The sequence below is a fragment of the Manis javanica genome, chromosome 1 (assembly GCF_040802235.1).
Source record: "Manis javanica isolate MJ-LG chromosome 1, MJ_LKY, whole genome shotgun sequence".
Classification (NCBI taxonomy): domain Eukaryota; kingdom Metazoa; phylum Chordata; class Mammalia; order Pholidota; family Manidae; genus Manis; species Manis javanica.
The window spans coordinates 11,145,235-11,161,220 of record NC_133156.1 but is presented as its reverse complement, the minus strand read 5'-3'; the positions used below and the strand labels follow the sequence as shown (position 1 = coordinate 11,161,220).

General features: G+C 48.7%; 1 protein-coding gene across 1 annotated transcript; it reads left to right on the top strand.

Moving 5' to 3' along the window:
* Positions 1-6,978: 6,978 nt before the first annotated feature.
* On the top strand, positions 6,979-15,355 carry LOC118967682 (uncharacterized). The gene is made up of 2 exons (XM_036994727.2): positions 6,979-13,187; positions 14,544-15,355. The coding sequence occupies exon 1, from the start codon at positions 9,359-9,361 to the stop codon at positions 10,379-10,381; it is 1,023 nt and encodes a 340-aa protein (XP_036850622.2). The 5' UTR covers positions 6,979-9,358; the 3' UTR covers positions 10,382-13,187; positions 14,544-15,355.
* Positions 15,356-15,986: the final 631 nt, after the last annotated feature.

Here is a 15,986-nt window from a genome sequence, read left to right as displayed (position 1 = left end):
CCTAGATTTTAGATTCACAGGGTTTGCCCTGAAGCCTTATGGGTATGCAACACTGGTCTCAGCGAGAACTGTAAACACTAACTGAATGGGAGAAGAAGGGGTAAGTAACATAAAATTAAACAGTACAAATGGGAAGCCAATGATGAGTTCTGCTGAGCCACATTCTTAAATGCTGTTTGTTTATAATATTGCAGCTTTCACAGCTCACCAGCTTGCCAGATGAAATTATTGATCTTTCTCACAAATCACCGCTGGCGCGGTCCTTCAGCTCACGTTCATGGGCAGAGAGATATCAGTATCTTAGCTGAACTTGCCCCACTTACTGAGTAGGAGTCCCTCCCTCTTACTCAGCGGTATGCCACCCTCCTGCTTGACCTCGGCTGCCCCACCATGGACACTTGCTCTGGCAGGGGCACACATGGGACATAGGAGTAGAGGTACTTCAGTGATGAAATGATTCTTTTTTTCCTTCCGGTTTTATTGAGATATAGTTGACATATAACAGTGTATAAGTGTAAGGTATACAACACCATCATTTGACAAATTGTGAAATGATGACTGCAAGTCTACTTAACATGGTTAACTGACATTTTTTTCTTGTGGTAAGAATTTTAAGATCTACTGTCTTAGTAGCTTTGAATAATGCTGTCTTTAAAAATCAAACACTATACCCACTTCTCCCAGTGTCAACAGCAGTGGTCATGGATGTTCGGGAGATTCAGGAAAGGGTTTTTGGCAACCACTGGTCTACTCAGGGAAAAGAGAATGCTCCGTCCCCCCCCCACCCCCGCCCCCAGGGCCTTCATTGTTTGATGGTTACACACGCAGCATGTATGGGAACACACAGGTACATGCATACACGTCCCACACGAACACACACAGAGTTGGGCTCATTGGTAATTTCGAGATTGGAATCCTTGATTGTCAGCTTGGAGGGAAAGAGCATGGTTTTCTGGAGGAAAAGGTCCTCAGTGAAGTTATTCCCACATTTTCTGTCTCTTGTAACTTTAAGTGGGGGAATTTTGTTTGTTTACAGACTTGTGCGGGAAGGAAAGGACAGAATATTGGGCAAGCACAGCTGACAGTGAAAGGTCACATTTTTGTAATTCTGTGCTGATTCATCACACACTGAGGTTTTCTAACAAATGCCCTTCCCAACAAAATTGGAAAGGACAGTCAGTGGAACAGATGAATTCACCCTCAAGACAAAGGAAAATGACAAATTTTAACTGCTTTTCAACTTTGGAAACATGGAGGGGGAGGGTCAGTGCATTTTCATGGCACTGCTAGAAATTACCCTTGATTTACATCAGAAGAACATTTTGCATTTCACACATGGCTGTAGTGTGAGGTAGGCAGGCAAAGTACTGATATTTCCATTTTTCTCCTGGTAGGAACACTAAGGCATAAAAGGTGGAGGGCACCCCTGACTTGTGACTGCGAGTGGCCTCAGGGGCTGACCTGCCGACCCAGCCACATTGCCTGGCCAGCCCAGTGCGATTCTGCTGCTGAAATCCCAAATCTCACTTTATTTCTGTGTACTTCTGTATTTTATTGGAACTTGTTCTCTAAAACTAAAATCCAGGGCTGTTTTTTGTAAAAATTTTCCTCCTGAAATGACACTTTTTAATATCATTTTACATCTATCTACATGTAATATCTATCACTTACTATCAAACCTTTGGCATAAGTTTCTTTGGCATGCCTCTTAAAAGTTAATATCTGGAAAACTGTCTTTGAATAACCAACTTACTTTCTTTTATCAGATTAGGAAATTTATGTACTTCTTGTCTGTTAGAAAGCAAAGAGTTTAATTTAATATTTGACTGTGGCCTTGATAGTATCCTAAATTCCTTTCTTCTCTTCCCACGAGGTTTTAAATCGTGTTTTTCAGCCTTATTTTATATGTACCTTTTATTATGAACCAAAGTGTTTTGGAACTAGGCAGGGTGTGGTCGTTTTGAATAAAAATTTTTTGATCTGAGTTTAATTTGTTACTGAGCAAAACCATCAAATGCCCTACATAAAGCTATAATATTATTACTAAATGGAATTGGGTGGATCACATAATATATATATATATATATTTTTTGTTACAAATATTGTAAGAGTAAATCTTGTTATGGAATAAATTTGGTGTATAAAGTGACACTATAAAGAATACCAGGCTTTATGACCAAGGGCACTGCAATAAAACCAATGTGCAAGGGAAACAGAAATTAAATCGGAGAATGCTGAAGTTTGATTTTAGCTTGAGTTATTTCTAAGCACTTCATATGACGTCTTGTGAGGGAAGATCTACATGCGGGTCAAAGTGGCTTGTCCTCAGTCCAGGCTCCCAGCTCCAGTAAAGCCCTCGTTATCCTGTTATGACTACCCAGAACTAAGGACACGTGCCTCCACGTCCAAGTGACCAGCCATTTAGCACACGTGTGCTCTTGACAAACTGAGTCCATTTAGAGCCTCATTTTGCTGATTTTATGGGATCATAGACTCACCTCAATGAGCAGTGCTGACAATTCAACAGTGATTTATGAGAAGAAATTTGCAGTGTCTGATACGCTTTGTCTTGACATTTGAATTCTACGTTGCAAAAAAGATAGACCATTGCATTTTCTGTTTATAATAAATTTTTACCAAAAATGTTGGCTGGAGTATCTCACACACAGAGAAAACTGCCCAAGCCCTAAGTGAGCAGGCAGCTGCTGGGATCTGCACAAAGTGAACACACACACATACTAGCATTTAAATTAAGAAATAGCCCCAGGCACTTTCCTCCTGGCCCCTACTGGTCACTACCCAACCCTGGGAAGGGCCAAGTTCACTATCCAGACTTCTGATGCCATAGGTTTGTGTCGCCTATTCTGGAATTTTATAATAATGGAGTTATCTAGTGTGTACTCTTTGTGTCTGGCTTCCTTCATTCAATGTAACATTTGCAAGATTCATCCATAACGTGTATAAATAAAGCTATAGATTTTTTATCCTTGTGGCTATATAGAAGTCTATCATACAATACCAAAATGTATTGATTAATTCTGTCAGAAATTTGGGCTTCCAATTTGAGGACATTCTGGCTAAAGGTGCCATGAACGTTCCTGTACGTGTCATACAGTAAATGTATATACATGGTGCTATTAGATGTATACGTAGGGATGTAAGTGTGGATTTGATGTGCATATTGATCAGCTTCTGTAAACCCTGTCAGTTTTCCAGCCGGTGGCACCAATTTCTATCCCCAGCACAGTGTGGGAGTCTCTCTGCATCCTCATCAATGCTTGGCAGTGTCTCCTTCCTTGTGGCATTCCCACCACACAACTGTGCAGTAATAGCTCCTTATGCTACATTGCATTTCCCAGATGACTAATGCATCTGTTGCACTGATAACCTTACCTTATATTGTTCAGATAAAATAATATGCCTATATACACAAAACATGGACCTAAACATATACCACAAAGGGTATTTAGAAATATAAACAAAACTTGATAAAGTACAAATGTAATAAATGATTTAAATATTCCTATTTCATAATTCAGCAGATCTTGTAAACTTATGTTTTTGCCCTTTAAAAATTCATAAAATTTAGAAAATCCTATTTGGTGCTTCATGATGAAGGGACATTTCAAATAGTTCAAGAAAATAGATATTTCAGAGCCATCCGTAGCTGATCAAAATCCAATAAAATGAAGTAACTATAGAAAGACCCAATCTTAAATACTTAGAAATTAGGGGGTTCTTTGGAAAAAATATCCACACTTTATCTGTAGAGCAAACAGGAATTCTAGGATGAGATTACAAGTTATCGAGCAGACAATAAACCTTATTCCAAGACTACGGGATCCAGGAAAAGTTGTACTTAGAGGAAATAGCCTTAAATACCTTCTTCAGTACAGAAGGGATTTCTAAAATATAGGTTAGAATTCATTTTAAGAAATTGGAAGGAAAAAATAACAAAAGAAACTTAAAGGACCTAGGAAAAGAGATGGAATTACGATAGAAGCTGATATGAGTGAAGTAGACACACGGGACACAGGGCCTATTAAGTCTTTGGTTACTGAAGTTCAGTATATGGATCAGAAGTGTCTGAATTCTAACTCTGCACCAGATGAGGGGGCTGGAAACAGATGTATCACTTCTCTGGTTATCTAGTTTCCTTCACTGTAAGATAACTGTAGTAGCAGCCATAATACTAAGACAGTGTAAATGTTCATATTGAGTTTTAAAAATAGAATATTGCTGCAGTGCAATTTAGGCCATATAGATTTCCTGGGTGTATCTGCTTTTGGCTAAGTTCAGAGTATGGAAGGCACAAAATTGAAGTACTGGGAAAGGCAGAGAGGAAGTTCTGTTTATCATGGAGGCCTTTGCAGCACATGTGTGAATATTCTGAGGGAAGTACTGAAAGTCCCTCTGATTGTGGAGCCAACATAGTCAGCTGAGGGGACTTTACAAGCCAGGAGGAGGTAAGTCTGGTTACTGCTGTTTGCGAATGCTTGCAGACTCTTTTTGAACCATCTGCGGAAGACATACGACTGAGATTAACCATGAATGTTGTGAGGAATTGTTACGTCACTTGTACATATTAGGAAACAGCCATGAAGTAGATCTCAGTTGGTAATGGAAGACTCGGATCTCCCTGCACGTTAGTTCCCTGAAATCTGATCATGCCGCCTGGTCAGCTTCCTAGAGCCAAATGTACCTGCCCGACCAGTCCTCCAGGAAAGCACACATGACGGTTACAGGAGGAGAGAACGTAGAAACAAAAGCAAAAAACAAAAAACCCCATACAGAATCGTTGAGGTACCTTATGCTTTACAGGATCTGAGCCTGCCCAGACTGTGCGGCTTCACGCAGGGACCACTTGCTCTGAGTTAGGCAACAGCCAGGAAAGAGGAGGGGAGCCGGGGATGGGTCCCCTTGCCCACCTGTCCCACAGCAGCCACACCCTGGTCACTTACTTGTGCATTCGAAGCACCTCAGCTTCACCAGGTGCAACTGACAGGTTCTTGCCTCAAGTCCACCCGCCAGGGGCCTCCTGCCCTAGGGCTCCTGGAAGACCGGGCATGGGCTTCCAGGGGGGTGCGGGTGGGGATCTTGGGGCACACTCACGCGGCAACCCAGAAGGTGGGGGGAGTTACCCGCAGAGGATCTTGGGAAGAAGGGTGGGGGGAATAAACACTGCATGCCCACGTGTCGAGCACAGTGGAGCCCGGGGTGGGGAGGAGAATGGCCCCTGTTGGGGTGGGTCAGGGCAAGCGGAGGTCAGGAAGGCCCCATGGAGGAGATGAGTCTCAGGATGAGTGGGCAGTGTCGGGGGGAGTGGTGGATAGGGATGGTGGAAGGCAGTGCTATCAACATCGTGGGGGTCATGCTGATAGGTGGGTGACCGGGACCACGGGGAGGGCACGGGGCAGCTCCCCGGGGCAGCCACCCGACCTGGTCGCCAGTGTGCTCAGCAGCCACACCCTGGTGCCCCGGGAGCCACTGCCTGCCCCTCTTGCCGGGCGGCTTCCTGCCTGGGCTCCCTGGGGCACCCTTCCTTAGAGGCCCAGGTTCTCAGCTGTGAATTCAAACCATCCTACTTGTTGGGGAGTCAGTTCGCCCGCAGGCAGCGGGTGGCTTTTCGCACGGACTCCTGTACTGGGCATTCCAAGCAGCTCAGGGCTCGGTGCTTAATGCAATTCCAGACGGAAGAGTAGGTGGGCCAAGCACAGTTCTAAAGGCTCCTCCGTCTGGGGCACAGTCAGATCCTAAAGCTTTTGTTTCTTGGTTGTCATTAAGAATCGATCTCATATTTAAATTCAGAATGGAGCCGCACTTCTGTTCAGGTCCGCAGAACAGAGAGAAAGAGAGATGGATGTTGTTGTTTGGGTTTTACTTTTATTTCTAACTGATTATATGAGAAATAAATGTTCCACGCAGATGGCTGAGAATCTCCCCCAGAGCATCTCTGCCTGACTCCCCTATTTCCAAATGAGGACCAGTTTCCGCGTATGCTGGTTTGAGGACAAGGACAGATAGAAAGTGTAAAAGGATCTTGCTTTAAGCAACCCTTTGGACACAGTAGAATGGGACTAAATTTGTCTATAAAAAGGCACATTTTATAAGAAGAATATGAATATTCAAGGCCTTGGCCTTGGACCCCACAGCCTTCCTGTGGTGGGGGCAGCCAGCACCGCAGCGCCTGCCCGTCAGCCCTTCCCTCCTTCTCCATAGATGTCTTGTCTTGCTCATAGCCCTGCCCGGCTGATTTTTTCTAAGACCCGTCTCCTGTTTTCCATGGAAAATTGTTCCATTGAGCTTCCCGCAGGGATATTTTGGGCCTAAGAAGCTTGGCTTCTGATTTTTTTCCCCCTCCTCTACCTTGTGTAACAGCTCTGATTCTTCATTCTTTTGAATTTTCTCTCTCCTGCTGCTCTTTAGGCTAAAAAAATAGCAAGTCTCATTTAGCATCCTGTTTCAAGTTTATGGGAACGATCCGTGCCTCCAGTACAAGCGCATTTACCTCCATGATATTTTTATTTTAGATATAAAACATCCAGTGTTTGAGAAGCAAGATGATTTTGTCTGCTTGCATTTTATTACCATGACATGCAGAAAAGGTCCTGTGTGAATTAAGATTGCATAGTTTGAGAGCTGCAGCACTGCCTGATCAGTTTCCTGTGTTTTGACCTGTTTTTCTGTTAGACTGGGATGTGAGTTTAAATTTTTTCTTTTATAAAGCAGTGCAATGATTAATAAAGGATGAATAATAGAATTTGGAAAATCATTGCATTTAGATGCAAATACCTAGTGAACCATAAGCCAGTGAAATTCAACCACTCCCCATTGCATGGGTGATTTGTCTAGAATTCTGCGTGTAAATGATTCAGGTAGAAATGACCTGTGGGAATTAAGTACTAACACCACCCATTAGGGATGTGAAACTGGGTGAGCCACTCTAGTCCTGGGCCTCCAATTTCTCACCTGGAAAGGAGGAGGGTGAACCAGCTTGAGAGAGAGCGCCCTTGCAGGGCTGTCCTGCGGTGGGCGGCAGGTTGAGGATGCTGCCTCTCACTAGGGCCACTAGGTGTCCCGGGAGCACGCGCCTGCCCGCTGGTGTTTGAGGTCCGCGGGTCCTGCCTGCTGCCGCCGTTCCCGCTGGCTTGGTCGTCTCGAGCTCTGACCGTGAGAGGAAGGCAGTGTTTGGGGCTCTCGTTTGTAATGTTTGGGGCCTGGTGACTCGGTCACCGAGAATCAGACAAGAATTTTAAGAGACACCGGCCAGTCCCCGTTTGAAACCTGGCTGGGAGCGGTAATGCTTTCAGGAGTGGATTGTTGCGTGTGCCGTGGAATAGGAATGTATAGGATTTTCTCGACATAAATGAATCAACAATAGAAGAGTTATTGTGGATTGTTTATATGCTTAAAATGTAGACATCCTTAACAATGAGTAACAGTCACAGGCTTCCCCTTTCGGTCCGGCTCTGCCACCAGCCAGCGGCTCCTGCACAGCTGGACCGGAGTGGGGTCACTCCGCATAATAGGCACCCTGTGTGGGGGCAGCCGTGCGGAGGGGGAGGGGAGATGCGAAGGAGGGTGTGAAGAGCCCAGAGAGTAATCACTTCAAGGACAGCATGACAGACCCCTCCCAGGCTACTTGCGGTGTGGGAAAGCCCACGGTCCCCGTCACACCCCGCGCTCCCCATCACACCTCACAGTCCCCGTCACACCCCACAGCAGCCCTGGTGTGGCTCCCAGGGCCCTGGTTCCCTTAGCCGGGAAAGGAGGGAAAATCCTTCAGGGGAGATTGAAGGGGAACTGCAATAATCTTGGATAAGCAACTGTTTGGCAAAATTAGCTCCATCTGAGTGGGTTTTTATAGGAGAGTTCCAAGGAATAACAGCCAAGCTACTACTGGAGGTGTCAACGGGGAGCCATTAGAAATAACAAACAGCGCACCCGGGAGACCTTGCCAGTTTGGTGTTAAGGGGAATCGCTCGATGGCGCAAGAACCGTAACACTGACAAATCGTGCAATAGTGGCCCTAACTTCTTGCGGAAGTATGTCCTCTGGCATTTTTAAAAAAGTAGACTTAGCCAGCTGCCTTTCAGATGGTAGTTATTATGACTACAATTTTATATTTATTATTTAAATGCTTTATGCCAGTTGATATAATTGTCAATACCAACAAAGCAAACATTGTGCCCTGTCCTGTCTTACATGGTCCTTGAGGTTCGGATCAAGAAAGCTAGCGTGTCCAGCAGTCTGACGGGATGTTGGACTGTAGCTTATGTGTGTATGTAGTATAAAGCATAGCTGTTTCTGCTAATAGTGTGCATTCGTGTGTTACTCAGCTTCCATTCTGTGGTTGTTCTTAACTGTTCCCCCAGCCCTCTCCTCCCCTGACAGGGTTATGTAGATTGTTCTGTATCCTTCCCTTCATCGCTGGTACAGCATAGGGTTTAAAAGCACTGGCTCGGTCCAAAGGCTTGGGTCCAGATCCTGATTCCTTTTCTCTCCGTGTTATCTTAGGCAAACATCTGAACTTCCGTGTGCCTCGGAAGTAGCAGCACCTACCTCCTCGGAGGGAGGAATAAATGCGTTAATGCAGGCAGAGGCCCTAGGACAGTGCACCCCACCACCCCCCCGTCAGCCGTCACCATCACCCCTCTGCAGTGCGGGGGCTGGGCAGCACTGCAGGAGCTGCGTCCCAGGTGCAGTGCTGGGCTGTGGGAGGCAGTGGGGGTGGGTAGAAGAGCACTGGAGACCCAGCGCCCCCACACCAGCCCACAGGCGCCGCTGGCCTGCACGGGTCACCCACCCACCCAGGTCTCAGTTTTCTCTTTTGTCAAGTCACAAAAAAGGGTGGAGTCAATAATCTCAGAATAACTTTCCAACTCTCAGTATTCTTGGATGTGTTGGTACAAGGCCATGTAGGCTCTGGAAATTCGTTTCAGGTGGCTGTGGAATTTAGTGTATCCATTCCCTCAGATTCAGAATAAAGCCATTGTGATATACTAGCTAAATGACCTTGGCAGTGTCATTCCTTACTATGCACAGTGGTTCTGGGTGTCTGGGATGAGAGGAGATAGAGCGAGAGCACATGTTTGTGTCAGCGGCTTGAACACTTTAGGGAGTTTGTTACACGGGGTTTTGTTGGTGTGGGCAGCCAGCACGTGCTCTGTGAGGAGCCCTCTGAGACCCAGTAGCTCGTCTTTGCCATAGGAAGATGGGCACAGGGCGAGCTCCTTGGCATTTCATGGTTGTTGAAACGGTCAAATAGAGGAAATTAGTCACTTTTTGCCAAATGAATAAATAGGGAAAGTTAAACCAGAAGTGATGAAGGAACAGAAGAAAATGCCCAAAAAGCTTCATGGCCATGTCTGTGGTACCCCCAGCTGAGAGCACTTTGGGGCCCTTTAGAGATGCTCTGGACGTTTTAGAGAGGGGCAGGCGGGCAGAGCTGGCACATCTGGTTAACCAAGTGGACCTGCCCCGGGCTTGTAAAGCAGTGACAGAACCAACAGCCTTAGAGTCACCTTCTTTCTCCACCCCAGGTGTCTGTCGCACTAAAGCCTCCTCCATGCGCACCGGTGCCTGTTGCTCTGGCCTAACTGTTGCTCTCACGGCCTGGGAGCTGTCTTCCTGCTGCCTTCCAGCTCGGAGCAGGGGGGTGTGGCCAGGGCATCAGTGGTCCACCCAGGGCCCTGCACGCAGGGGGAGATGTGTGTGGGCCTTTCTTCTTGAGGGAACGGGACGGAGAGTCCCTCATCTTCTGAGCTCGTCTTCAGAGACTGTCACCTGTTTTCGAGTGTTTCGTTGGCTTTGTTTCGGGGCCGGAGTCACGAAGAGAATAAGCAAGTTGCTGTGTGTTTCTGGCTCAGAAACCCAAGCTGATCTGTTCACAGGTCCAAGTCACTCCTCAGGTTGTGCTGAGATAGAAGGAGAGCGGCCGTCCCTGTCTGTCACGGCCTGGGGACAGGGAGCGGAGCTCGTAAGCCAGCCTGCTCCTCGGCACTGGCGCCGTCCTGTCCCCCACTGCATGTCCCATGAGGCCGTTTTCCGATGCTGTCAGATGGAGAGGCTCTCGGTGAAGCCAGGGCTCTCGGAGGTCTGTGGCCTCCACAGCAGGCCCAGTGGCTGCAGGGCATCCTGCACGGGGGTCTGCAGACCACAGGCGTTAAGGTCTGGCCAGGATGGGCAGTGGGCCTCCTTGGGACATAAGTCCCCTTTGTTCTCCCAGTTCCCTCTGCGCGCCCCCCTCGACTCAGCCCCAACCTGCAGTGGTCATGTCACTAGAGACTTAGAGTCCCAGGGACCGACAGGAGTCGCCTTCCGGGATCTCCATGCCTACTGTCACCACTGTCTTTCCTCTTCCCTGAACGCAGAGCCCTAAGCCAGGACTGCAGTTGGTGTGGGAGAGAAGGCTCCCAGGCTGACCCTCGCCAGGCCCCAGGGCCCAGAGACCTGAGGAGAGAAGTGAGATGGAGCCACACTGCACCAGGTCCCCTCCTGTGCTTTCTGTGTCCCTAGACCTGCTGTGCCCACCACATCCCACTGCCTGGTTTTGTTAAGTATGTATAATCATATCCATTTTATAACTGAAGAAACAGGTTCAGAGAGGTTAAGTAACTCATCCAAAATCACACCGCTAGCTATTATGTTTTAGAACTAAGATGTAACTCAGGTGCCTTTGACTCAGAAGCCTGCTTTGCACTGCTGTTCTGTCTTGAAGGGCGGCCTGGGGATGTTCTGAACAATGGAAACATCACTGGACAGACACAGACGACCAGTGGGAGTATTTTGAAGGACTGCACACTCATTTGCATATATAAATGCTAACAGGCTTGCTTACATCTCAGGTTGCTGTATTGTGACCCTTGGCACATACTCTATCTTCATGCCAATGCTGTTCTAGGAAGAGCTGTTGAACTGTTAGCCCCATGCCCCCTTCTCGTGGGCCCAAAGCTCTTTGGATGGGACATTCCCCCAAATGTCCTGGGCCTGGGAGAGATTATGAGCTCCTGGGGGAAGGCTGAGGGGCGGGGCCAGGGAGGGGTTAATCAGGACGGAGGGGTCTTGGGGCATTTGGTTTCATGGATTTCTCCTTCTCATGGGCTGACCTCCAGTGAGGACAGGGGCGTGGAGATGCAAGACACTGAGCTGCAGAGGGGCTCTGCCCCCCACCAGCTCTGCCCTCCCTGGGGCTGTGCTCCTTGGCCAGATCACCCCGACTTCTGGAGACCATCTTCTTACGTGCAAAAGAGGAGAGGGTGTTGGATGGAGTGATGACAGAGCTTGTCTCCAGCTCTGACTCTTCACATTCTTACAAACAGTAGGCTTGAGTGTCTGGCTGGAACAGTGCCTAGGGATCCAGTGGACAATCCTACCGTACCTGTACCGGACAAGAGGGTGTGTGCACACTCCTATTCGCCGTTGCTGTCCATCCCTCATCGCCCTTCATTGGGGTTAAGGAAGGGAAGAATCAGAATTTATCACCCTTGCTTGTTGGATGGATTTGGCTCTGGAAGCTGCTGCTGACTGCGCCCTAGTTGTTGATGCTGTTCTGATGTGGTTATGAAACTGACATCAACATGCCAGGCCCGCCCAGTGCTCTGGAGGCAGGATCCCAGGGTCCAGCAGGGGAGAAGACCACTTCCCACCACTGCCCTGAACCTGACGTCCTTTCTTTGCAGCCAGTGTAATCCATTAGGTTGGTGGGACTCTTCCAGAGGGGCGGGCATTTGCTGGGCCCACGGGGGAGAGCACCTGGTACTGAGAGTCTGTTTAGATGAGGCTGCCCGTTTCCAGAGACAACGGTCCCTTCTCCAGACCTCGCTCCTGTTTCCCTCATTTTGTGAGTCTTGGAAGCCAAAGACCACTCCTGCCTCCTGCCAGCTCACTTGTGCACCCAGCCAGGGCCTGAGAGGCCCGGGCAGCGCTTGTCTTCCTGGGTGCCGGTGGGACAGTGCTGTAGAAAGCCTTAGGCCAGCCAAGCACAGCACGCCTCCGGCCGCCACCTAGCCGGAGGTCAGGTCACCACACTCTGTGCTCAGCGTGTGGTTGGCCCGGCAATACGCTCGGAGTAAAGCTGAAAGACCAGCCAGGACCGCAAGGGTGTGCCTGCTCTGGCCCTTCGTTCCCTCCTGCCCCACCTCTCCCCTCTCACTGTGCTCCAGACTCTCCGTTCTGGAACCTTCCTCCACACGCCACGGGGGTTGCCTTCTCCTCTGCGGGAAGCCTCCCCATTGCGGTGCCCCGTCAGCTCTGTGCACAGACGCCGTCCCTAGACAGGGCTTTCCTGACGGCCCCCCTATGGAGGGCAGTCCCTCCCTGGCCCTGCCGACTCGTCCTCCCGCGGGCCCCAGGCCCAAGGCCTGGCCCACGGGAAGGCGCGCTTCACATGGCGGGGACTTGGTGTTACTCACCTATGCTCATTGCCAAACCACCCTCTGGCACGGGACCACTATGAATATTCACAGGATGAACGAGTGCATCGTTGTAATTCTTGATCTGTGCCCGAGATGTAAGCCCCGCTGGCCAATCACTGTCCTCTCTTCTTGACCCCAGGCTAGTCTGGGCGTCCTCTCCAGCAGCCTCCCTCCCTAACACCTCTGCTCTACCCTCGGGGACTCTCGTGGCAGGAGAAGACAGCCCCCGGCATCACTGCTAGTGCGCCCCCACCTCCGTGCCCGAGCGAAGCCCCGGCGGTCACCCGGGGATGCGCCTCCCTGAAGCCCGCTCACCTGTCCCCTTGTCCCCGGTCCTCAGCACTGAGGGACAGGAGGAGGGGTCAGCGCTCCCCTGGCTTCTATTCACCTTTTGTCAAACAAAACCAAAGAGAAGCCTGCTCTGCTGTGTGCCACCCAGTCACAAAGCGGCTGCTCCTCTGCTGCCTTCCTGAGTTACTGCCCCGGCCACTGCCCCCCGGGCTCGCCGTCCTGGCGTCCCTACACCTGCTCCCTCGGGGCTCCCTTACCCTTCCAGCACTATCTCGGGCCAACCTCCGGGGCTCCTCCCCTTCCCCGCACTCTCCCCTGGGAAGGAGCCGTCCTGGCCCAGATAGGGGGCTAAGTTCTCAAGCTCACAGTACCTCAGCAGAGAAGCATGCAGCAAAACCTCCGGACAGTGGATCGTGGCTCCATTTGAAGGAAAGAACTTTTTCAGACGGGAACCCAGGACCCGAGACCTGCCTGCCTAGTGTGAGGGGATCTCTAACTCCCCACGGGTCGGGCGCTGGGAGGCAGGGCGGGCACCGGAGGGTCCTGAGCCCGCCTGGGCTCCAGCACGGCACAGTTCTGTGCAGCTGCAGCCTCGAGAGAGCAGTACCGAGGTCTGGAAATAATGTCGCCTATGACTGAACCAGAGTCTTGCCTTGGAGCAGGTCTTAGTCAGACACGGGGAACTGAACAGACTATTCAAAACAGCATGTACACAAGACCCTCCCACGGGGGGAGAGAGCCATTCCCTAAGCCTCACCCAGCTAAAAATATCAGCTATTTCTAGTGATGAAAAGGATAGGATTAACACTAGAAACACAGGGTGTTGTTTTGGTTTTTCATGTATATTTATGAATTTATGGTTTTTCGTGTATATTATGAAGCTAATAGTCAGGTAAAGCATGCGTAGTTCTTTCTTTTCACGGTGCTGTGACTTCCACTGTTCTCAGCTCATTTAACAAAATAATAATTCTAAGCTCCAAAGTATGGGCTCTGGAGTCAGATTGCTTGGGTTCAAAATCTCAGCTCTGCCACTTACAACTTGGGTGGTCCTTGACCACTTGAAGCAATCTGAGCCTAAATTTTCCCACAGGTAAATTTGAGAGTATACTGACTGGTCTTCATGAGGTTGTTCTATGGATTAAATGAGATAGTGCACATGAAGCTTTTTTTTGCATAATGCTGAGTATATTGTATGTGTGAAATAAGTGTAGTCTATTATCAGTATTTATTATGTATTATTAAAATGATACCTGTATCTACCTGTAGTTTACAAATAGACCCCGGTAGTGGCTAGTTAAGGTAGTCAATTTATGACCAGAATGGGTTGGATCTGTCTACCCCTCTCCCGTCCCCACCAGAGGTTGGTGACTTAAATAGGGCACATTCCTACCCACGTGTGTCACCTGTGGACTTTTCACATGCTCTGTTTCACTGGTCCATATCAAAGTTCTAGGAAAAAAGTATTCTTTCCGCCATTTTGCAGATAAGGAAACAGATTCAGAATTTAAATTATTTGCCCAGTCATGCAGCCAAGGGTTAGCAAGCTCAGAGCTTTTGTTTTCAGGTTTCAACCCCAGGATCCTTTCCACTAAATCAGAGGCCAAAGACCTGCCACTTTGGGCCCTCAGGACAAAGCTGCCTTTAAACTGCCCACTGAAGCAGAGATATTTCTCAAAAGCAGAAGTGCCTCATGCATGGAGGGTGACAGCAGGTGCCTGGCTGTGGCCACAGCAGCCCCTGTCAGCATCACCAGCCTGGGCCTCTCTTTCCATCGGCCAGGAAGGGTCCATTGTAACATCTTACCTCCTCTGTTCCCCTCCTCACTATTTCAAACAGGACTCAACTGCCAGCACACCGCAGCTTGCAGCCAGTGAGCAGCCCCAGGGAAGCCACTTCTCCAAGATTCGCTGAGAAATGGCGCCTGCACTGTCAACCTTCAAACTCCGACAAGCTCTGACCCTCGGCAGCAGGCAGACCCAGAAACAGGCTAGCCCTGGCCCACAGTCACGGAACTGCAACGTGGGAAGGGGCGGGGGTTGCCATTTGCAAAATCCTAGCTAAAGCAGCCTCTGCTAACATCACAAACCCAGCACCCAGTGGATTTCTCTCATGCCATCCTGAAGACAGAGATTCAGGGCTAAATTGGAAGCAGATGAAATTGGTTGTTCTTCTGTCTGTCCCACCCCCAGCCAAGTTGTACAGACTCCCCAACCCAGGCACTCCACCCTGCGCAGACCAAATCCCTAAGTACTTACACCTTTCTCGACCTTGGTCAGAATTTAACTCAGTTACGACTTTCATGGGTAAACACCAGAATCTAGGCAGTGAACATCTACCAACCCTCGATCCTGACTCTTGTCTCATGTTTGTTATTCTTGAGCTGTAAATACTGTCTGTAATTGAGAAGGATTATGTTTAGGTTGAATAAGGATTTACTCATTAGATGTTAGAGCATCAGAAGGAGGTGGTTCAATAAAAAACAAGATGTAAAGAAATACCCAGTATTAAGCCTGAATTTTTGTATAGGTCCAAAATATAAATAGATCGAGGAAGGTTATATAAATATAACCAACAATGACAGATCTGTAATAAATATGAAATTAAACGTTCATTGTTATGGGAAGTCAAGGTTAATAGTTCTTTCGAAATTAGCAGTGGGAAGGCAACTCACCTGCTTTGCCCTTTCACCAGCCATCTCATTTCTGTCCTCAGGGAAAGAACTTTGGAATAGAAAAAGCTACTAATTTGACCTAATACTACTTTTCTTTCACAATTACACTGGCCAACAACAACTATTCCCTACTTAATCATTTACCTTGGTATTCCTGTAATAGTACCAATTCAATAATTCTAACCTTTGGTCACAGTCCCTGACCAAATGGCACTGTGGCTGTAGGGAGAGGGAGAATGCTGGGAATGGGCAGGATTGAGAGACTGACTCCAACAGTGGCCAAAGGAAAGTTCCATGTGTGGGTTCACTCTGGGACAGCATTGCTATCTGCTTGAGATGTGGGGTGTGAGGGGCTGGTCGTCTGGCAAGCAGCTCATTGGCTTAGAGTGAGAGTAGGCAGAGTGATGTCTGAGGGACCCTGTCACAGCTCCAGTACATCATTCAGCTCAGTGTCCAGTATACTGACTGCTTGTACAGGCAACAGGGCTCAGGAGCGGAAGGCAGATCGCCGACAAGAGTGTCCTAGTGCTGGAATAGGTAGACCAGTGAGGCTTCATGTTCCGTGCTACAGAGAGCCCACCATACTGGGTTACACAGTAAGGTGATGG